Genomic DNA, 20676 nt, shown 5'->3' with positions numbered 1-20676 from the left:
AATCGGTCTCATGAGACTGTCCACTCAGTCCTCAGACTTGTGAGGAGGACTTATGTTGAGGCCAACAAATGAAGATCCAACATGACACGGACGATCTCCACCCGTCTGCCTTCTGTCAGCGTTCCATAAAACAAACGCATCTATGTGACAGTGAACACTCATGAAGAACACTCAAAACTTTCACTTGCGGCCGTCACAGTCCTTAAGAAAAAACATGAATTAAAAACCGACATTTTTAATGTTGTTCATTGAAAAACATCTTGGATGTACCGGTAGTCATGACCATGACAAACTGTTAGCAAGCTCTGCTAAGGTGCACTTTGCTAGCTGGAGGAGAAAGCTTCTTTCCCAAAACTTTCCCGGTACAACTAGACCCAAACTTTAGGTAACAATGTTGTACAACCATGACGTCCTTACCGAGAACTTTTCACCCAGACGAAGAAAGTCACCTCTTTTGAGTGGAACAAAGCTGCTCCAGACCAAAGTCAGCCGCTAATGACTTAACAGAGCCATTGCTTGGCAAGTCCCAACCTCACAGAACCAAGGAGCTTCGGTAAGACAGTCGACCCCGGCTCAACAGTAAGCAGCTTTGTCCGACAACAACCCCCCAGTTTGCCAAGCCGCACTAGCTTCACATGCTAACACAGCAAACTAAGATAGCCAGGTTAGCTGCTGAGCTGGCGTTCATTTCCTGTTTACAGCCAAGGCCACACCTACCCCACCAGACAGTGACGTCATCACGTCTCAACGTCAAAGGCTAACTAGTTAGCTTCTTCAAAGACATAAAAACATAAAAATTACGACCTGTTACTCTAACGCACGCACCTGGTTGGTAAGCCGACGTGACAACCAAAGACACTCAAATTCAAAATGATAGTATTCTAAACATAAAGGCAAATTAGTAGCATTTAGGTTTATTTTTGCTTGCTTCGCTTCAAAGTAGGACACACGTGAAATAGCTTTAACGTCGCTGGCATGCTAACAATCACTGTCAATAATGCAGTTAGTTACATCTAAATACAACTAAGCAGCGATGTTTAGATTTAGATTGAGATTACCTTTTTACTTGCGACACGCTTCGATGTTTGTTGACAGTTCCTCGGGTGGGCGGAGCTAGCCCTGTTACCCCTTTAAGCATCGTCGATGACAAACTTGTAGTCTCACGAGGTGATTTTGTTTTGACTAATTAAAAAGGACATCAATGAGGTTTATTAGCGGGAAACAGTTCAAGTCAAGACATGAGTCGGATTTAGCAGCATGGGGCAACAAAGACACGACACGAAGTGCGTTGTTTTCTCCGACTGTGAGCGAGAGAAAATCACTTAAACACATTAGTAATATTAGGTATTAGATTAGCATAGCGGGTGAATGCAATGTGATTAATTATAACATTATTGTGAAGGTCTCGACAGGAAGTGGCATTTTATTTAGCATAGCTACGTCACAAACTGGCGCGTTTGAGGTAGTTTGTGTAACGTTCTACTGAAGTTAGGACAATTGAGACTTTAGCACAACAACGTTATTTCTCAATTGTTTGTAAATGTTGCCATTTATAAATAAAGGTTTATAAAATAAAATAAAATAAAAACAAGTAGGACACACTTCCGCCTTCTTCGGATGACAGGTCAGTTATACTGTCTCTTAGCGGCCGAGTGGGTGCACTGCTGCTGTGAAATAAGTAATAAAATACACATCTGTGTTCATTTCCATGCAAGCGCAGGGCAATTCTTGCACAATAATAATTGGTTTAAAGAGAGAAGCCAAGCACTGTGCAAATTATTTATTTTCAGGATCTCCAGCAGACTAGACAGGTGGAGAATGTGTTCACAGCAGAAATAAGTGACAATTCAGCAGATGTTTTCCAAACAATGGATGTTCATTTGTGTCTTTATCAAAAAAGCTTTTTTTGGACACAGAATTTATGTAAATCAACTGTTTGCGTTTGAATGTCGTTGAATAAAAAAATGTACGCAAAAAAAAAAAAAAAAAAAACTTTAGCACAACAATTCCTCAGTTGCTAGTGCCCACTTTACGTGTCATTAATTTTTTTTTAAATAAGATGGTTTCATCCCTGCGATGAGGTGGCGACTTGTCCAGGGTGTACACCTAACCTGACTCTTGCCAGATCCTTGTGTCTGACGAGAGTAGAATAATTTGATTGATTGATTGATTGAAACTTTTATTAGTAGATTGCACAATGAAGTACATATTCCGTACAATTGACCACTAAATGGTAACATCCGAATAAGTTTTTCAACTTGTTTAAGTGGGGGTCAACTTAAATTGATTCATGATACAGATATATACTATCATAATACAATATCATCATAATTATTTACATTATTTACAATCCGGGGTGTGGGATGTGGAGGGGGCGGGGGAGGTTAGGTTTGGTTGATATCAACACTTCAGTCATCAACAATTGCATCATCAGAGAAATGGACATTGGAACAGTGTAGGACTGACTTGGTAGAATATGTACAGCAAGTAGTGGACATAGAGAGAGAGATCAGAAAGCATAAGAATAAGTATCTACATTTGATTATTTACATTTGATTATTTACAATCCGGGGAGGTAGGATGTGGAAGGGAGGGTGTTAGTTTAGGGTTGAAGTTGCCTGGAGGTGTTCTTTTAGTGTGGTTTTGAAGGAGGATAGAGATGCCCTTTCTTTTACACCTGTTGGGAGTGCATTCAATATTGATGTGGCATAGAAGGAGAATGAGTTAAAACCTTTGTTAGATCGGAATCTGGGTTTAACGTGCTTAGTGGAGCTCCCCCCGGTGTTGTGGTTATGGCGGTCATTTACGTTAAGGAAGTAGTTTGACATGTACTTCGGTATCAGGGAGGTGTAGCGGATTTTATAGACTAGGATCAGTGCAAGTTGTTTTACTCTGTCCTCCACTCTGAGCCAGCCCACTTTGGAGAAGTGGGTAGGAGTGAGGTGGGATCTGGGTTGGAGGTCTAGAAGTAATCTGACTAGCTTGTTCTGGGATATTTGGAGTCTAGATATGAGGGTTTTGGAGGTGCTAGGGTACCAGGAGGTGAATTGATTAATGTGGACCCCGACAAGTTGAAAAACGTATTCGGGTGTTACCATTTAGTGATCAATTGTACGGAATATGTACTGTACTGTGTAAACTGTACTGTTTCATATAATGTATTCTCTTCCTTTTCAATCTACTAATAAAAGTTTTGATCAATCAATGGATGGATGGATGGACTTCTCAAAAGACAGCTGTCGCAAAGAGGCCACACATGTTGCAAAACACCCAACAACTTCCCACTCTACGGTGAAGGACGGTTGTTTACATTTTAGATCTTGCCTGTTGTGTGAAGTTGGCATCCCTTATAATTGCAAATAATAAAATAACATTGCCATTTGTTTGTGCTACATAACCATACCCATAACATAAAATACAAATGTTGCAGCAAACGTTTTGGACAAGTTTAGGGAGATTTTGACAAAAGTGGCCTGGCTAGCTGGTTATGAATAAAAACAAATCCAAAAATGTAGCGCAAACGTAGTACAAATGAATAGGATGCGTTTGGGGGAGTCTTTAACAAGGTTGGTTATGAATAATAACACGTTAATAACATAAAAAGTATAATAGACATAAATATTTTGCAGCACAAACATTAGGAAAAGTTTGGGGAGGTTTCTACAAGGTGGAACGGGGCTGCATGGAAATATATATTATAGTTAGGAAGAAATACAATTGCAGCATATGCGAATGGGACAAGTTTGGGGAGATTTTGTCAAGGCAGTGGGGGAGTATGATGTCACTAGTCAGAAAATGTATTTTAGAATAATTTAAAAACCGTAATGGCACAAACAAAAATGTTTACAGCACAAATGGCAGTGTTGTAATAATGCAAATGGGGGCCAACTTCACACATGTTCAGATGTTGCTGTTCTTTCACATCGAAGGAGCCAAATGTTTTCATTATAAAAAAATTTTTTTCAAAAGCCTTGAGTGTATAGTCACCATTCCTTTAAACTATATATTCCCAACACAAAGAGGTGGATGATACTGCAAATTGACAAAGTACAAAGTTTTGCTGATCCAGGTCAATGGTCGTTTGTTAGCACGCCAACACCTGTTGACGTTTTGAAGGCGGGTTTTAACAGGCCCTGCCCCCAAGTAACAAGATGCCTTCTGATAAGACAAGCAGGCTGAAACTTGATCTGCTCCTCATTTGATGACGCTGACCTTTAAACCAGCCGCTGTTGACTTCCTGTCTTCTCCTGACTTCCCTTTTTTTCCATCTTGTTCCTTCTCAGAATGACTTTGACTTGTTTGCTCTTGTTCAGCATGTTCAACTGACACACACACACACACACACACACACACACACACACACACACACACACACACACACACACACACACACACACACACACACACACACACACACATACACACACACACACACACACACACATACACACACACACACACACACACACATTTTTTAGATTTCTTAATAGGTTGGTCTTGTTGCCATGGAATCACCCCAGTCCCTCCCTCCCACAGGTGAGGCATCAGAGTCCACCCATACAGTGATGACATCATCAGGTGAGCCAGCCAGTTTCCTGTGTGAGAGGTGACCAGCGCTGAGCTGCCGTGAGTGTTTTTTTATTCTTCTTAAATTGGTAAACTTTGTGTGATCGTTGGTTTTTAAGTCGCACAAAGTTCTTGTTCGCAAAAAACTCTTGGAAAGACGCAGACGTTCAATTCCTCAACAAGACACATTCTCTTATTATCGACATACCGTGTATATTTTTTAACAACATCAACTCTGTGTCTGTGTTTGTTAGTGCATTCTTGTGTAGTGAAGCCAACATGTCAGCCGTCACTACAACATCAAGAACTGCTGCAGGTATCTCAACAACACACTCGCCAAACACTACATTAGGTACACATTGCAATTATTTAGAATGACAGCCTGATTTTACTTTTTTTAACGGCACAAAACATCTACAGCACGACAAGCAAATTATCTGCAACACGCCAAACAAACAATCGGGGGACGGCGTGGCGCGGTTGGGAGAGTGGCCATGCCAGCAACCTGAAGGTTCCTGGTTCAATCCCCACCTTCTACCAACCTCGTCACGTCTGATGTGTCCTTGAGAAAGACACTTCACCCTTGCTCCTGATGGGTCATGGTTAGGGCCTTGCATGGCAGTTCCTGCCATACGGAGATAGTGTCAAAGCGCTTTGAGTACCTTGAAGGTAGAAAAGCGCATTAATTGTATTTTGCTTTTTATTTGGTCTTTTTTGTGTTAATATTTATTAAGTAGAAGTGAGTAAAGAGTGTGACGATAACTATAGATATGATCTAGATGCTTAGTACAATAAACTAACCAGCACTTTTACTGTATTGTAGTTTCACGATATTGTAGTATCAATATGTTAGTTTTTCTGTATTATACTTTCATTATGTTAAATAAGTAGTTTTTCTATAGAGTACTGTATAATTGTATAATGTTAGGTGAGTAGTTTCCCTTTTGATGTAGTTTAATTATGTTAGGTAAGTAGTTTTTACTATATTTTAGAATTACTTGTAATTTCAATATGTTAGGTAAGTAGTTTTACTGCGCTGTAGTTTCACTTTATTTTAGTTTCTGGATTTTACTGTATTGTAGTTTTACTTGTAATTTCAGTATGTCAGGTAAATAGTTTTACTGTATTATGTTAGGTAAGTAGTTTTACTATATTTTATTTTTTCTTGTAATTTCAATATGTTAGGTGAGTAGTTTTACCGTACAGTATTGTATAGTTTCATTACGTGAGGTGAGAGCTTTATTGTAGTTCCAATATATTAGGTAAGTAGTTTTGCTCTATTGTACTTTCACTTTATTGTAGTTTCATTATGTTATGTAAGTATTTTTTTTTCTGTATTTTAAGTTTTACTTGTAATTTAGTTTTACTTTATTGTAGTTCCAATATGTTAGGTAAGTAGTTTTGCTCTATTGTACTTTCACTTTATTGTAGTTTCATTATGTTATGTAAGTATTTTTTTTTTCTGTATTTTAAGTTTTACTTGTAATTTAGTTTTACTTTATTGTAGTTCCAATATGTTAGGTAAGTAGTTTTGCTCTATTGTAGTTTCACTTTATTGTAGTTTCATTATGTTAGTTAGGTAAGGTACCAATGCAAAAGATAGCAAAAAATGTGCTGCTGCAGTGTTTATGGATTTAACAAAAGCATTAGACACACTTAATCATAGCATCCTAATAAACAAATTAGAATGGAATCAGAGGGTTGGTCTTGAACTGGGTTAGAAGCTACTTAACCAACAGGAAGCAATACGTGAAGATAGGCGAACACACTTCCACAGAGCTGAAAATATTTTGTGGCATACCTCAGTGATCAATACTTGGACCAAAATTGTTCAATCTCTATATAAACGACATTTGTAAAGTTACAAAGGACTTAAAGTTAGTATTATTTGCAGATTATACAGCTGTGTTTTGTTCAGTAGAGAACACAAAAGCTTATACAAATAATAACAGAAGAAATGAACAAATTAAAAAAATGTTTTGACAAAAACAGACTATCTTTGAATCTCAGTAAAACTAAAATGATGCTATTTGGTAACAGTAGGAGAGAAAGTCAAACACAAATACAAATAGACAGAGTAGATATTGAAAGGGTAAAATAAAACACACTTTTGGGTGTAGTAATAGATGATAAAATTAACTGGAAATCTCATATAAATGGTAATGGTAAATGGGTTATACTTGTATAGCGCTTTTCTACCTTCAAGGTACTCAAAGCGCTTTGACACTATTTCCACATTCACCCATTCACACACACATTCACACACTGATGGCGGGAGCTGCCATGCAAGGCCCTAACCACGACCCATCAGGAGCAAGGGTGAAGTGTCTTGCTCAAGGACACAACGGACGTGACTAGGTTGGTAGAAGGTGGGGTATGAACCAGGAACCCTCAGGTTGCTTTATTCACTAACGGTGTTAAAAAAAAATCAATTAGAATAATACATAATGTTGGATATAGAAACATACAAATATACAAACCCTTTATTTATTGAATCACACACACAAATATTGAAATTCAACGATTTGGTGCATTTGCAAACAGCTAAAATTATGTTTAAAACAAACTACACTCTGCTACCCAAGAATGTACAACAATTCTTCTCAACAGAAGAGGAGAAATATAACCTCAGAGAAAAATCTAATTTAAAACATTTGTATGCTCGTACAACATTTAAAACATTTATCATATCCGTATGTGGAATTAAATTATGGAATGAATTAACCAAAGAAGTCAAACAAAGCACCAATATGATTCACTTTAAGAGACTGTTCAAACTACAAGTGTTCACAAAGTACACAGAACAATAATTATGATGAACATCTTGAACCCTTTTTTTATTTTTCATTTTTGTTGTTTTTGTTGTTGTTGTTGGTGTTTTAGATAAAGATTATATATGTATTTAATATTTGTTTACTCACTATGGTATATTATTTATGTATTCACTGTTCTGTTACAGAGAACAAGGAAATGGGATAAAATTGCTATGGTATGAAAAGGGGTAGGATTAAATAAGCTCGGCTTCTTCCTACTCCTTTTCGGACGTGCTGTAATGAAACAACTGGAAATATGTGATGCATTACGTTGTATCGTATGCATGTCCGAAATAAACTGAAACTGAACTGAACTGAACTAAGTAGTTTTTTCTGTATTTTATGTTTTACTTGTAATTTCAATATGTTTAGTAATTAGTTTTACTGTATGGTATTTTCAGTTTGTTGTAGTTTCATTAAGTTAAGTAAACAGTATACTGTATTGTAATTTCAATATGCTAGGTGAGTAGTTTTACTTTTTAACTTTTTTTTAAATTTTATAGTAGTTTAAATATGTTAGGTAAGTAGTTTTACTGCGTTATAGTATGTTATGCCAAGTGAGTAGTTTAAATTATTTAACATGTTAACTTAATTGTAGTTTAATTATGCTAGGTGAGTAGTTTTTATTTATTTTAGTTTGATTAAGCTAGGTGAGAAGTTTTCCTTTATTTAAGTTGTACAAAAAGTGTACTTTATTATATTTTTATTGTGTTAGGTAAGTGGTTTTACTGTATAGTAGTCATTAGACCAGGTGAGTAATTTTGCTTAACTGTCGTCTTTCACTTAATTGTAGTTTAATTATGCTAGGTGAGTAGTTTTCATTTATTTTAGTTTTAGTATATTGCAGTTTCATTATGTTAGGTAAGTAGTTTTACTGTATTGCAGTTTCATTACGCCAGGTGAGTAGTTTAACTTTATTGGAGTTTGATTAAGCTTGGTGAGAAGTTATTCTTTATTTCATTTTTAAGTTATTGTCGTTTCATTATGTTCAGTAAGTAATTTTACTGTATCTTAGTTTTACTTGTAATTTCAGTATGTTACTTAAGTAATTTTACTGTATTGTAGTCATTATACCAGGTGAGTAGTTTTACTTTTTTGTAGTTTTTAACTTAATTGTAGTTTAATTATGCTAGGTGAGTATTCCTTTATTTTTGTTTTACTCGATGGTAGTTTAATTATGTTAGGTAAGTAGTTTTACTGTATTGTAGTTTCATTGTGCCAGGGGAGTAGTTTTACTTTATTGTAGTTTGATGTTTTATTGAGGTAAGTGAGAAGTTTTCTTTTATTTCAGTTTCACATTATTGTAATTTCATTATGTTTGGTAAGTAGTTTTATTGTATTCCATCCATCCATTTCTACCGCTTATCCCTGTCAGGGTTGCAGGGCGGGAGCTGGAGCCTTTTGTAATTTCGTTATGCTAGGTGGGTAGTTTTACTTTATTTTGGTTTTACCTAATATAGTTTCAGTATGTTAAGATACTAGTTTTACTGTATTGTAGTTGTATTATACTATTTGTACTTTATTGTAGTTCAATTACACCTTTATGAGAGCATTCAAAGTATCACTTTGGTTAAATTGAATTGATATGATTTGTTATGAGGACGAGTTTCTGTATATCTAATGAAGTGACTATCAAATAGAACGTGAGGAAGACTCGTCAGTGCAGGGGTGCAGTGTTGCCATGGAGACAAGAGACGCTGATTCAGCAGGTTAGAAGCACGCAGACAAGAGGTGAAGGTGATTGACCTCTTTCATGAGTGATTGTTGTTGTGAAGAGGAAAAGGAGGAGCGGGATGAAGACAGGGAGGAAGAGGAGGAGCGGGAGGAAGACAAGAAGGAAGAGGACACAGGTGAGCAGACAGTGTGATGAAGACTCAGTGAGATGTCAACATGTCGCCTTTTTTTCCTCTTATCACCATCATGGTCTTCAAGGAGGAGGAGTTGGGGAGGAAACGTCATCCAGAGCCACAGCAGGCAAACCCTCTTAACACGTTTGACAAATGTCTATTTTCGCTTTCATCTGTCTGATTTTCTTACTTCCTGTCCTCAGAGCGTCCCAGCACCCTGCCGATATCAATATCTTGTGGCGTGAAGAAGAAGAGAGTCCTGGCAGCTCCGGCCCTCAGCGTATCCTTAGGTGACACCCCAATGATGAAGGTCAGCGGCCTTGTCTTGTTTGTCCGCTGACGCCTTCTTCGTCTTCTTCAGGACGCAGCGAGTCTGGCGACTTCCACTCGGCGTTCCTCTCGCCGTCTCCTGGGGATCAAGATGATGGCGTGCTGGACTTCGACCTGGACGCCATGGAGACGCCGTCAGACAGCGAGTCCCTCCGCTTCCCCACCGACGACCTGGATCTGGAAGGTGATGGGTCAGAGGGTCATGTGTGATGTCACCAAGGATGACATCATCATTGTGTGTTTTCTCAGTGGATGTGCAGGGGGGCAGCGTGTTAGCATCCTCTCATACCGGGTCCTTGCTGGACTCCGAGCAAGGTGGACTGGGAGCGCTGGAGCGTGAGGATGTGGTGGACCACAAGGGCACCAGGTGGCGCGCTTTCACCGTGGACGAGCCCCCTCAGCAGAGCCGTGTCAACATGAGCGTCCTGGAGCCTTTCCTCAAGATTCTGTCACATGGAGGTACGACCGGCCCACACACACAATACCTCAGAAACCTGCTGTGACCTTTCACCTTTGCCAACATCTCAGGTTACTATGGAGACGGGATGAATGACATCATTGTGTTTTCCTCCTGTTACTTGCCGGAGAACGGTCTGGAAAATTACCAGTATGTGATGGACAACCTGTTCAGGTCAGTCATGTTCTCACACACACGCGCACACACACACACACACACATTTGTATTTGTTACCTTCTTGAGACCTCCGAAAAATGCCTACCTCTTTAGGACCAACCTTCCTAGGTATATAAAGATTTGTATTTACAAAATTAATAATATATACATACTATGCAAATATGAAAACGGTAAGCTTTTGGTTCTTTTTTTTTTTTTTATATAATTGGTTTTTGTCTTCATTATTCACTTCAAGTTATTACAGTATGTCTCTATATACATATTTATTTATTTATTTATTTTTATTAATTAATTTCAATGTCTTACACACAGTTGCTATTACATATGTTTACCAGAGGGGGGAGCACTTGAAATTTTTACACACACTTGTTATTTCATATGTTGACCAGAGGGGGAGCACTTTTAAAACCGACACACAGTCCATGCATCCATCCATTTTCAACCGCTTGTCCCTTTCGGGGTCATGGGGGGTACTGGAGCCTATCCCAGCTGCACACGGGCGGAAGGCGGGGTACACCCTTGATACGTCAATTTGAAAAGTCCCTCCTATTTGGGACCACCCTAATTTTGATCGATTTCACCACCAGGGGTGCAAATGAGACATTCTCTATTAGATGCAATGGGTTTCCGTATTGGGACCATGACTTATGTCTTAACTTATTCACCGGTCCTCATATGGAAGGTACTTCTCTTGTTTTAAGAAGGGTAGAAATACAAGAACATACACACACACACACACACGCATACGCATGATACCCACGTGCATGTTTTGTAGGTACTTGGTGGGAACGTTGGACCTGATGGTAGCCGAAAACTATGTGATCGTTTATCTTTGTGCTGGAGGACAGAAAGACAAAATTCCCGGGATCAGCTGGCTGAAGGAATGTTACCACACCATCGCATGGAGGTGCTTTCTTCTGTCATGTCAGTGTGTGTCCATAGGGGGGCGTCAGAGCAACCTGGGAGGTAAACTTGCATACTTCATCATCATGTGTTTGTGTGCAGGTTAAGGAAGAACCTAAAAGGCGTGTATGTGGTTCATCCTACCTGGTCCATCAAAGCGCTCATCACCATCATCAAACCCTTCATCAGGTGCGCTCCCCCTCTTCAAAGCAGGGGACTGTGACCAACTTTGACCTCCTCCCGCTCCTTTTCCTCAGTTCAAAGTTCAGCAGGAAGCTTCAGTTCGTCAGCAGCCTGCAGGATCTGGCCGCCTTGGTCCCCACTGAGCATGTGCAGATTCCAGACTGCGTCAGACTGTGAGTGATGATGTCACTGTGAGGAGGATGATGATGATGATAATGATGAAGGGTGTCTCCCTGCAGGTATGACCACAGCTTATCCAGCTGAGACAGCCAGGGTAAGATGGTGGTCGTGTTTACAGAATGTCACCTTAATCAAGACAGTTTTGTGTTAGAAAAATGTTCCAAATAAAAGTGTCACAGCAGTGAAGTGCAGCCTTAGTAATTACCAATATGGTGAGGATATGTTACAATGTTTTACAGACTATTCCTCGCTTTAAGCGAGCAAAGTGTGCGAGCTGCCAACACCTCCATCATGTTTATTATGGGGCAGGAAACACTGCAGCCATTCATAGCACAGGAAAACACCAAGTGTGTGTGAGATTCCAACGGCTGTGCAGGAAGAGCCAGGCAGGAAGGAAGTGGGGTCTGCTGAGGAAAGTCCATAAACAGGAACACAGAATCCAAACCGTCTTTTCTTCACACTAACGCTACACCACAAACAGCGAGCTGACACGCTCACAAAGCAAGCAAGAACCGTGTATCGAGTTTATTTCAATGATGTTTGAATTGTTTGTTTCATGTTAAAACCAAAAGTCGGGTAGTTTTTTTGTTTTTTTTTAATTACCTATTTTATTTATCCATCCAAAATTTCTACCGCTTGTCCCTTGGGGGTGGTGGAGCCAATCCCAGCTGCATTCGGGCGTAAGGCGGGGTACACCCTGGATATGTCGCCCAAAATTCACACTCACATTCACACACTAGGCCCAAATTTAGTGTTGCCAATCAACCTATCCCCAGGTGGAAGTCTTTGGAGGTGGGAGGAAGCTGGAGTACCTGGAGGGAACCCACGCAGTCACGGGGAGAACATGCAAACTCCACACAGAAAGACCCTGAGCCCCGAGATCGAACCCAAGACCTTTGTATTGTGAGGCACACGCATTAACCCCTTTTTTTTAATTTAGTTATTACATTAGGTGAGTAGTGTTTGTTGTGGTTTTATTACAGTGAGTGGGTAATTTTACTTTGTTTTTTTTTGTAAAGTCGTTACTTAGTTGTTAGTACATACTAATTTCTTGAATATAAAACTTGATGTAATACACACACACTAGCGACCACATCATCCATTGCTTTTGCCTCACCCATTCTCCATGACAAAAGACACACTCAGGTTTTCGTAAGAGGATGTTACACATCCACCCCCCCCCCCACTTTAAAACTTCAACCAAGTCCCTACCCGATAAACTGTATTTACACAACTCTTTGTCTCACATTACAGCAGCTCTGATGAGTCCAGATGTTAGTCATAAAACATGACGTAATCTCTCTCTCACACACACACACACAAATGTTTCAAGTCACATTCGACATAAAAGGCACACACGTATTTGCTTTTCAAAATAAAGGCACACAGCTGGAGGGAATATCACATTTATTACATAACGATGGGTGGAGCTAACGTGTTTGGACGGCATTATGTAAGCAAATATGAAGTGTAGTTCTGTAAAGTTCAGTCTTTGTGGAGGTCAAAGTTCACGCACATTTGTTTTGTTCGAGCACAAACGACACGATCAATAAAGTGACTCCAAAGTTAAATTGTCATTTTGTATGTTCGATGTAAAAAATATAGTTGAAAAAGTGCTAATTGTTAAAACCAACAACAGGAAATGATGCGACGCCAAGCTGCCAGGTCATGTGACTAACGGGGTGCATCCTGGCACAAGGAGGAAAGAATGAACATTTCCACCAACAGTTGTCATGTGTCAAGCAGCAGAAAAAAGGCATTGTGGGTAAAGTGGACTCCAGTGACGTCACGCTTCAATCTTCTTCCTGTCTGCCCTCTAGTGGTGGAAGTGCTCACATGTAGGGCATGTCATGGAAGCAGGAAGTAGAGCATGGCACGCTGAGACATGAAGTCCTGCTTGTCTCACGGCCATAATGGCCCCCCTGCGACTGCCCCGAAAGCAGCACGTCACACCGGGACTCCGAGGGTCCACCGCTGGCGGAGGAGAGGGAGGTGGTGTCAGTCCTGTCAATAAATATAATAATAATAATATAATCGTGTTAGGCCTGTTCCCCTTAATAGAAAAACACTAAACGTGAAGGCTTACCGGCTATAGGAGACTGTTCCTGCCGTTCATGTTTGGACCTTTGGACCTCATCTGCTCCTGAACCGAGCCTGACTGAAAACACAAACACACACACACACACACACACACACACACACACACACACACACACACACACACACACACACACACACACACACACACACACACACACAGTTAGAGTGGCACTAAAGATTGTGTCAGTCAGTCAATGATGGATTCTTACAGGCTGTAGACCATCTGCCATTTCTCCAGAGCCAATGTGTGTCAGGTGCATGAAGTTGGTTGGTTCTCCGATCATACTGCGATCAATCTTCCTTCTCCTCTTCTTCTACACACACACACACACGTACACACACAAGCATAGTAATAATTTAGTCCTGCTCCACGAGCCTCAAATAACTTAAAAAGAGTCCTGATGGTTTTCTACACGTTCACATAGTCTTGTTGCTCATCTACATAATCATAATGATGATTGATACAAATACAAATTGGTAGCGCACACACCTTATCGTGGTTTTATTACGTCAGGATAGTAGTGTTACTTCTTTTTAGGTTTACCGTATTGTGGTTTTACTTTTAGTTGACCCTGCCCCAAGTGGAGGAGTTCAAGTACTTCGGAGTCTTGTTCACGAGTGAGGGAAGAGTGGATCGTGAGATCGACAGGCGGAACGGTGCGGCGTCTTCAGTAATGCGGACGCTGTATCGATCCGTTGTGGTGAAGAAGGAGCTGAGCCGGAAGGCAAAGCTCTCAATTTACCGGTCGATCTACGTTCCCATCCTCACCTATGGTCATGACCTTTGGGTTATGACCAAAAGGACAAGATCACGGGTACAAGCGGCCGAAATGAGTTTCCTCCGCCGGGTGGCGGGGCTCTCCCTTAGAGAAAGGGTGAGAGGCTCTGTCATCCGGGAGGAGCTCAAAGTAAAGCCGCTGCTCCTCCACATCGAGAGGAGCCAGATGAGGTGGTTCGGCATCTGGTCAGGATGCCACCCGAACGCCTCCCTAGGGAGGTGTTTAGGGAACGTCCGACCAGTAGGAGGCCACGGGAAAGACCCAGGACACGTTGTCTCCCGTCTAGCCACACCCACCCACCCAGCGAGCACGCGCACACACACACACACACACACACACACACACACACACACACACACACACACACACACACACACACACTTTGTAGGACGGTGTGCTTATTTAACAGTAAAGACTTCACATTTTAAAATAGTCAATAGAGAAGTGGCTGCTCTGCGTTGTGTTGGGAAACACTGAGTTCTGGCCAGCATCCATCAAAAACCTCATTAAAACCCCATTTTGTTCCCAAAGTCTTGTAATCCTGGAGTGGTGAAACATGTGCCCATCCAGAAACCATCTTGGCTGCAATGGTAACATTTAAGAATGATTTAAGAGGCTTATGTTCCACAGCGTTATTCCACCTTCAAATGTGACCTCATCTGGACACATGACAACACTGTGGAAGATTTTGGAACATTCTAAATGTTCTTCTCGCAGAATAAAAATGTGTGTTTTACAGGACAGAACATTCCAAACATGGCCGACAGTCATCACATCAGATGTTGGCTTGGCGACGGCCACACGTCAGAGCGTGTGGGCTGAAAGAGAGCTCGCCTCCTTCTGGGCCTCATTTGACTCTCTGGATGTCTTTTTCTACTAAGGCAACATTTTACGTTTTAACACGTTACAAAAAACTCAAGTGGCTTCGACGTGAGTTACACGCCTTGACTGCTGTTGCTTAAGTAATCACACAAAAACAAAGTCTGTGTATAAGTAAGGACAACACCGTGTCTTATTGTCTTATGCACATAAATATAAGTTTGTGTATAAGATATATGTTAATATTGGTGGTTATTAGTGACAGGACTAACATAACCGTGTAATTATGTGGTTACCATGGCAATGAATTCATGAACAACAATCTGCTTTGACCTGGTGAGACTTTTGCTTACATGTTCTGTATGACTCTGTGCTGCTCATCAAAAACGTTGTACAAACCCGGTTTCCATATGAATTGGGAAATTGTGTTAGACGTAAATATAAACGGAATACAATGATTTGCAAATCCTTTTCAACCCATATTTAATTGAATGCACAAGGACAAGATATTTGATGTTCAAACTCATAAACTTTATTGTTTTTTTGCAAATAATAATTAACTTAGAATTTCATGGCTGCAACACATTCCAAAGTAGTTGGGAAAGGGCATGTTCACCACTGTGTTACATCACCTTTTCTTTTAACAACACTCAATAAACGATTGGGAACTGAAGAAACTAATTGTTGAAGCTTTGAAAGTGGAATTCTTTCCCATTCTTGTTTTATGTAAAGCTTCAGTCGTTCAACAGTCCGGGGTCTCCGCTGTCGTATTTTACGCTTCATAATGCGCCACACATTTTCAATGGGAGACAGGTCTGGACTGCAGGCGGACCAGGAAAGTACCCACACTCTTTTTTTTACGAAGCCACGATGTTGTAACGCGTGCTGAATGTGGCTTGGCATTGTCTTGCTGAAATAAGCAGGGGCGTCCATGAAAAAGATGGCGCTTAGATGGCCGCATATGTTGTTCCAAAACCTGCATGTACCTTTCAGCATTAATGGTGCTTTCACAGATGTGTAAGTTACCCATGCCTTGGGCACTAATGCACCCCCATACCATCACAGATGCTGGCTTTTAAACTTTGCGTCGATAACAGTCTGGATGGTTCGCTTCCCCTTTGGTCCGGATGACACGATGTCAAATATTTCCAAAAACAATTTGGAAATGTGAACTCGTCAGACCACAGAACACTTTTCCACTTTGCATGAGTCCACCTTAGATGATCTCGGGCCCAGAGAAGACGGCGGCGTTTCTGGATGTTGTTGATAAATGGCTTTCGCTTTGCATAGTAGAGCTTTAACTTGCACTTACAGATGTAGCGACAAACTGTATTTAGTGACAGTGGTTTTCTGAAGTGTTCCTGAGCCCATGTGGTGATATCCTTTAGAGATTGATGTCTGTTTTTGATACAGTGCCGTCTGAGGGATCGAAGGTCACGGTCATTCAATGTTGGTTACGTGGAGTGATTTCTCCAGATTCTCTGAAACTTTTGATGATATTATGGACCGTAGATGTTGAAATCCCTAAATTTCTTGCAATTACACTTTGAGAAACGTTGTTCTTAAAATATTAGACTATTTGCTCACGCAGTTGTGAACAAAGGGGTGTACCTCGCCCCATTGTGAAAGACTGAGCATTTTTGGGAAGCTGTTTTTATACCCAATCATGGCACCCACCTGTTCCCAATTAGCCTGCACACCTGTGGGATGTTCCAAATAAGTTTGAGGAGTATTCCTCAATTGTATCAGTATTTATCGCCACCTTTCCCAACTTCTTTGTCACGTGTTGCTGATTATTTGCAAAAAAAAAAAGTTTATCAGTTTGAACATCAAATATGTTGTCTTTGTAGCATATTCAACTGAATATGGGTTGAAAATGATTTGCAAATCATTGTATTCCGTTTATATTTACATTTAACAAAATTTCCCAACTCTTATGGAAACAGGGTTTGTACTTGACTGGGTGGCACATTTGTGAGTCACAGCTAATTTTCTATTGATTCTATGCCAAACAACTCATCAATTCCTAGTCCACCGTGTTGTAATTGTTACATTTCTACCAAAATATTTCCGTGTATGTCGACATATGTGGCATTATTGTCAACTTCCTCATTATTGCTTGGTAGCGTGCGGCATCACAATTACTATGACGTTACACAGCATTAAAATATTAACACAACTTTCTGTTCAGTGCAAAATGAGCTTCAAAATAAAGCATGGCAGTATTAACTTGGATTCTACACCCTTTTATTATTTTTTTACCCCCACGTTGTTAGCCACCGAAAGAAAGTTTAGCGCATGACAACATTGTGGTTAAGACACACAACAAAACTGCCAAAACAGCCACTGAAGCTAGCAACAGGAGCCAAAGTGAGAGCAATGACAAACATTAGTTTTGATGCAGAATGCAAGAGTTAAAAAGTCTTGTTATCAGCAATCACCCTTAAAAGTCAACAAACATGTCTGCCAGCGTCATGGATGTGCAGAAACTCCCGAAACAGTTATTGTTTTCCCCGCTGCTATGCTAAAAAAGGTAAGTTAGTTCAACTTCCTGAGAGTGAAGTCAGTGTGTGTGTGTCTATTGTTTCAGCACAATAGAGCAAAGAGAAGACTAAAAATGCAAGCTTCCTCACTGCTGCCTAATACTCACATGTCAATTAGCATTAAAAGTAGATTGGTGACACTAAGGTGTGTGTGCGTGTCTCACCGGCGGTGGTTTGGCAACCACGCAGCATCCCATCTTGTGCCAGAAGTCACTCATGCCAACACACCGCCTCTCTGCTGCCGCCCTGCAGGCCGGGGACACAACTGCAGCCTGTGTGTGAGTGCGCTCCTGGGGCATTCAGACAAAAAAATTAGGCCTGAAACGACACAATCAACAAAGTGAGTATGAAAAATAAGTAATTTGTCCAGAGAGGACTCGCACTATAACTTTATTAACACACAAACACATCTTGTTACAGTAGGAGTGTAACCTTTGACCTCTATCTAAGGCCAGGTTGTCTCCAGTGCTGAAGATAAAGCAGGAATGTGAGGAACAAGCAGCTTCTTGCTTGACGACAGGAATGTCAGGCACGAACGCCGCAGGGATGTGATCCATGTCTTCGTCATGTGATGAACAAGTGCGTGTGGCGTATGTGGTCTTCACACTAACACACAGTCACATGTTGCATACAACAGGAAGCAAAGGGGTCAATAAGGAGTTGCTTGATGCCGCTCACTCACACATCTGCTCTGCTGATATGATTGATTGACCGGTCAGCGAATGTTGACTGTTTTTTTATTGGTCACTGAAATGAGTACGTGTGTGTGTTAAGGTTTAAGGTTAAATCCACTCCACTGCACCACAAACAGCGGGCGGGGTCAAAGGTGGTCATGTAGCTGACTCACATTCTGTGGCCATGCAGAAAGTGCGTCGCCATGGCAACAATTACTCTTCAGTCTGGGACATCTGACCTTGTGAAATATTTTAGCATGTTGCTAACCTAAGAAGACTACAAAGAGGCTAACAACGACAGTAATGGAGAAAGACTCCGTTATGAATTCGCACCACGGGAGCTCCGCCCCCCTCATCCAAATATGGTCGTTACTTCTGTTTTACCTCAATTCATTAACTTGACGTTCAGTACACTACAGTACAGTATCTTAACCGCCAAAGAAAGACCACCTTTACACTCACAAGAGACATAGAGTGACAACACTGGTATCGGAGTTCTACCAAACGAAGTGATGACGCTCATTAAAATATATATTTTTTAAAGTATTCCTCGCTAAATTGACACGTACATTACGTGGAGAGTAATGAAGGAGAAAGAAAAGGTTACCTGACACAAGAAGCGGCAAACTAGAAAAGTGTTTCCGGGCGTAGTGTCCACTGAGAGTGTCCTAAGAGTGTTCACAGACTGTCAAGTACGAGAGTGTGTGTGTCTTTTCGTTTTTAAGGCGCGGCTCCATACAGGAAGTCCCGCCTCCCAGCTCCGAGGCAAGCAACCGGCGCGGGTGAAATAGGCTAACGTCGCCCCCTGTTGAGGCAGCGTGCTCACTGCAGCAGTCCCAGTGAAAATACCCGTCACCTCACGACATGGGAAAATAAACCAAACATCGTCATTGCATTAAAGATACAAATAAAAGCACCAGTGTCTCATGTGAGGACGACACGTGACGCATTGAGTTTCCATTGCATGAAACAATCGAGTCTTTCAACATGAGAGTACAAGCTATATAACAAGGCGAAAAATAAACAAAGAACAATACTTTCACTGCTATCTTTTTGGTTCCTCTGCAGTCATTGTATGAAAGAATGGTTTAAAATTCTGCCTTTGTATTTATCCGGAGGTGTCTTTTGTACTGAAATTCTTAAGCGGAAGTGGTTATATTTTTCCAAGTGTGCTTGACGGCAATCTCATCAACCTGCCGCATCTATTTCGAACGTCTGCAAATAAAAGCAGCGGAGGAACAAAGGCATCGCTCGTATTATCACACTTCAAACAGGTAAATAGGATTTTTAGGCAGGGTACTCTTTCGTGTCATCCTGGCGACATATGTGTTTAATTCATTGTGAACTATTTACAATTAAAACATGTAAGCACGGGGGAAAAAATCGTGTCATTTTATATAGTTGGATATCTAGAGAGTCTCGAATTGGAAATAAATCCAATAACAAAGGTTTCAAATTGGACTGATCTCTGGCATCCAATTGAGTGGCCAACGCCTAAATGTAGTGCAAGCCTCACACACACACACACACACACAGATGGTGGAAATGTGTCATCTCTATGAGCTGTATGCAGAATGGGAACACTGACTTGGGAGCAGGCCCGCAGTATTGACACATTTATTTGTCCTTTAGATTGCATGATGATGGAGAAATCCAACAGCCAGTATGAGTCCTTCCTTTTCTGGAGGCAGCCCATTCCTCCTCTTGACCTGGACGAGCTGGAGGACCTCGGCTTCAACTGTCCTCACCGAGGCAAAGACAGCATGGGGCCGGAAAAGGAGGTGAGTGTGAGCAAGGCTCAAACAGAAGCGTTCTGATGACGTCAAAGGTCACACACAGTAAATATGTTTACTTCTCGCCTGTGCAGGAGGAGCTGACCCAGTTCTCATCCTTCAACTACTGGAGGGCTCCCATCGCCAGCGTGGATGCTCTGCTAGACGACCTCAACCTGCTACTGTGAAATCCCACTGGCCATGTTTTGCTTTCGCATGCTATGTGACCACACGCTTAAGAAAGGTCGATCTTGATTTGCACAACATTCTTAATATTTTATGAATCAAGAATGACGAGCAAATAGTTGCAATATTTGTGTCTCTTTGTTGCTGTTATGTCTTATTTATTTCAAGCTGCTTATTTGGTGTTTCACTACGAGCAGGCCGCACCATGAAGCCAATGGACACAAAAACACGGAATGTACCAAAGTCTGGCAACAATAAATATTTTCTTTCATTTCAAAACTCTTCTGGTGGTCATTGCATACTCCATGTTTAAACGTCTTTATTTGTATTCAGAAATGCATTTAGGT

At 40.9% G+C, this 20676-nt stretch overlaps 3 protein-coding genes and 1 long non-coding RNA gene across 11 annotated transcripts; 2 read left to right on the top strand and 2 right to left on the bottom strand.

Annotated features, from left to right (window-relative positions):
• The first annotated feature begins 4530 nt into the window (after positions 1-4530).
• On the top strand, positions 4531-15531 carry LOC133610566 (BCL2/adenovirus E1B 19 kDa protein-interacting protein 2-like). Of its 6 annotated transcripts, none has more exons than XM_061966951.1 (14): positions 4531-4626; positions 4821-4882; positions 9020-9088; positions 9155-9229; positions 9312-9353; positions 9430-9516; positions 9588-9740; positions 9806-10015; positions 10085-10187; positions 10966-11097; positions 11196-11282; positions 11351-11449; positions 11516-11550; positions 15075-15531. In XM_061966951.1, the coding sequence occupies exons 2-13, from the start codon at positions 4846-4848 to the stop codon at positions 11538-11540; spliced, it is 1119 nt and encodes a 372-aa protein (XP_061822935.1). In that variant the 5' UTR covers positions 4531-4626; positions 4821-4845; the 3' UTR covers positions 11541-11550; positions 15075-15531. The 6 variants fall into 6 exon arrangements, 5 of the variants coding, with proteins under 5 accessions (XP_061822935.1, XP_061822934.1, XP_061822933.1 ...); XM_061966950.1 differs by lacking the exon at positions 15075-15531 and adding an exon at positions 12233-13027; XM_061966949.1 differs by lacking the exon at positions 15075-15531 and adding an exon at positions 11696-13027.
• On the bottom strand, positions 7036-11397 carry LOC133610572 (uncharacterized). The gene is made up of 3 exons (XR_009815896.1): positions 10951-11397; positions 9846-10088; positions 7036-9733 (listed from the first exon to the last, which is right to left on the bottom strand). It is a non-coding gene; the product is annotated as an uncharacterized lncRNA (long non-coding RNA).
• Positions 12847-19252, bottom strand: cdc42se1 (CDC42 small effector 1). Of its 3 annotated transcripts, none has more exons than XM_061966959.2 (5): positions 18979-19252; positions 17862-17987; positions 13766-13870; positions 13543-13614; positions 12847-13460 (listed from the first exon to the last, which is right to left on the bottom strand). In XM_061966959.2, exons 2-4 carry the CDS (start codon positions 17913-17915, stop codon positions 13546-13548), a joined length of 228 nt encoding a protein of 75 aa, XP_061822943.1. In that variant the 5' UTR covers positions 17916-17987; positions 18979-19252; the 3' UTR covers positions 12847-13460; positions 13543-13545. The 3 variants fall into 3 exon arrangements, with proteins under 3 accessions (XP_061822943.1, XP_061822942.1, XP_061822941.1); XM_061966958.2 differs by having other exon boundaries at positions 12847-13430; positions 17862-18015; positions 18979-19251; XM_061966957.2 differs by having other exon boundaries at positions 17862-18015; positions 18979-19168.
• Positions 19253-19377: 125 nt separating this feature from the next.
• On the top strand, positions 19378-20602 carry mllt11 (MLLT11 transcription factor 7 cofactor). The gene is made up of 3 exons (XM_061966960.2): positions 19378-19645; positions 20004-20152; positions 20239-20602. Exons 2-3 carry the CDS (start codon positions 20009-20011, stop codon positions 20329-20331), a joined length of 237 nt encoding a protein of 78 aa, XP_061822944.1. The 5' UTR covers positions 19378-19645; positions 20004-20008; the 3' UTR covers positions 20332-20602.
• The last annotated feature ends 74 nt before the right edge of the window (positions 20603-20676 follow it).

The sequence above is a fragment of the Nerophis lumbriciformis genome, linkage group LG11 (assembly GCF_033978685.3).
Source record: "Nerophis lumbriciformis linkage group LG11, RoL_Nlum_v2.1, whole genome shotgun sequence".
In the NCBI taxonomy this organism is placed as follows: domain Eukaryota; kingdom Metazoa; phylum Chordata; class Actinopteri; order Syngnathiformes; family Syngnathidae; genus Nerophis; species Nerophis lumbriciformis.
The sequence above is the reverse complement of the archived record's forward strand: the minus strand, read 5'-3'. Positions and strand labels throughout refer to the sequence as shown.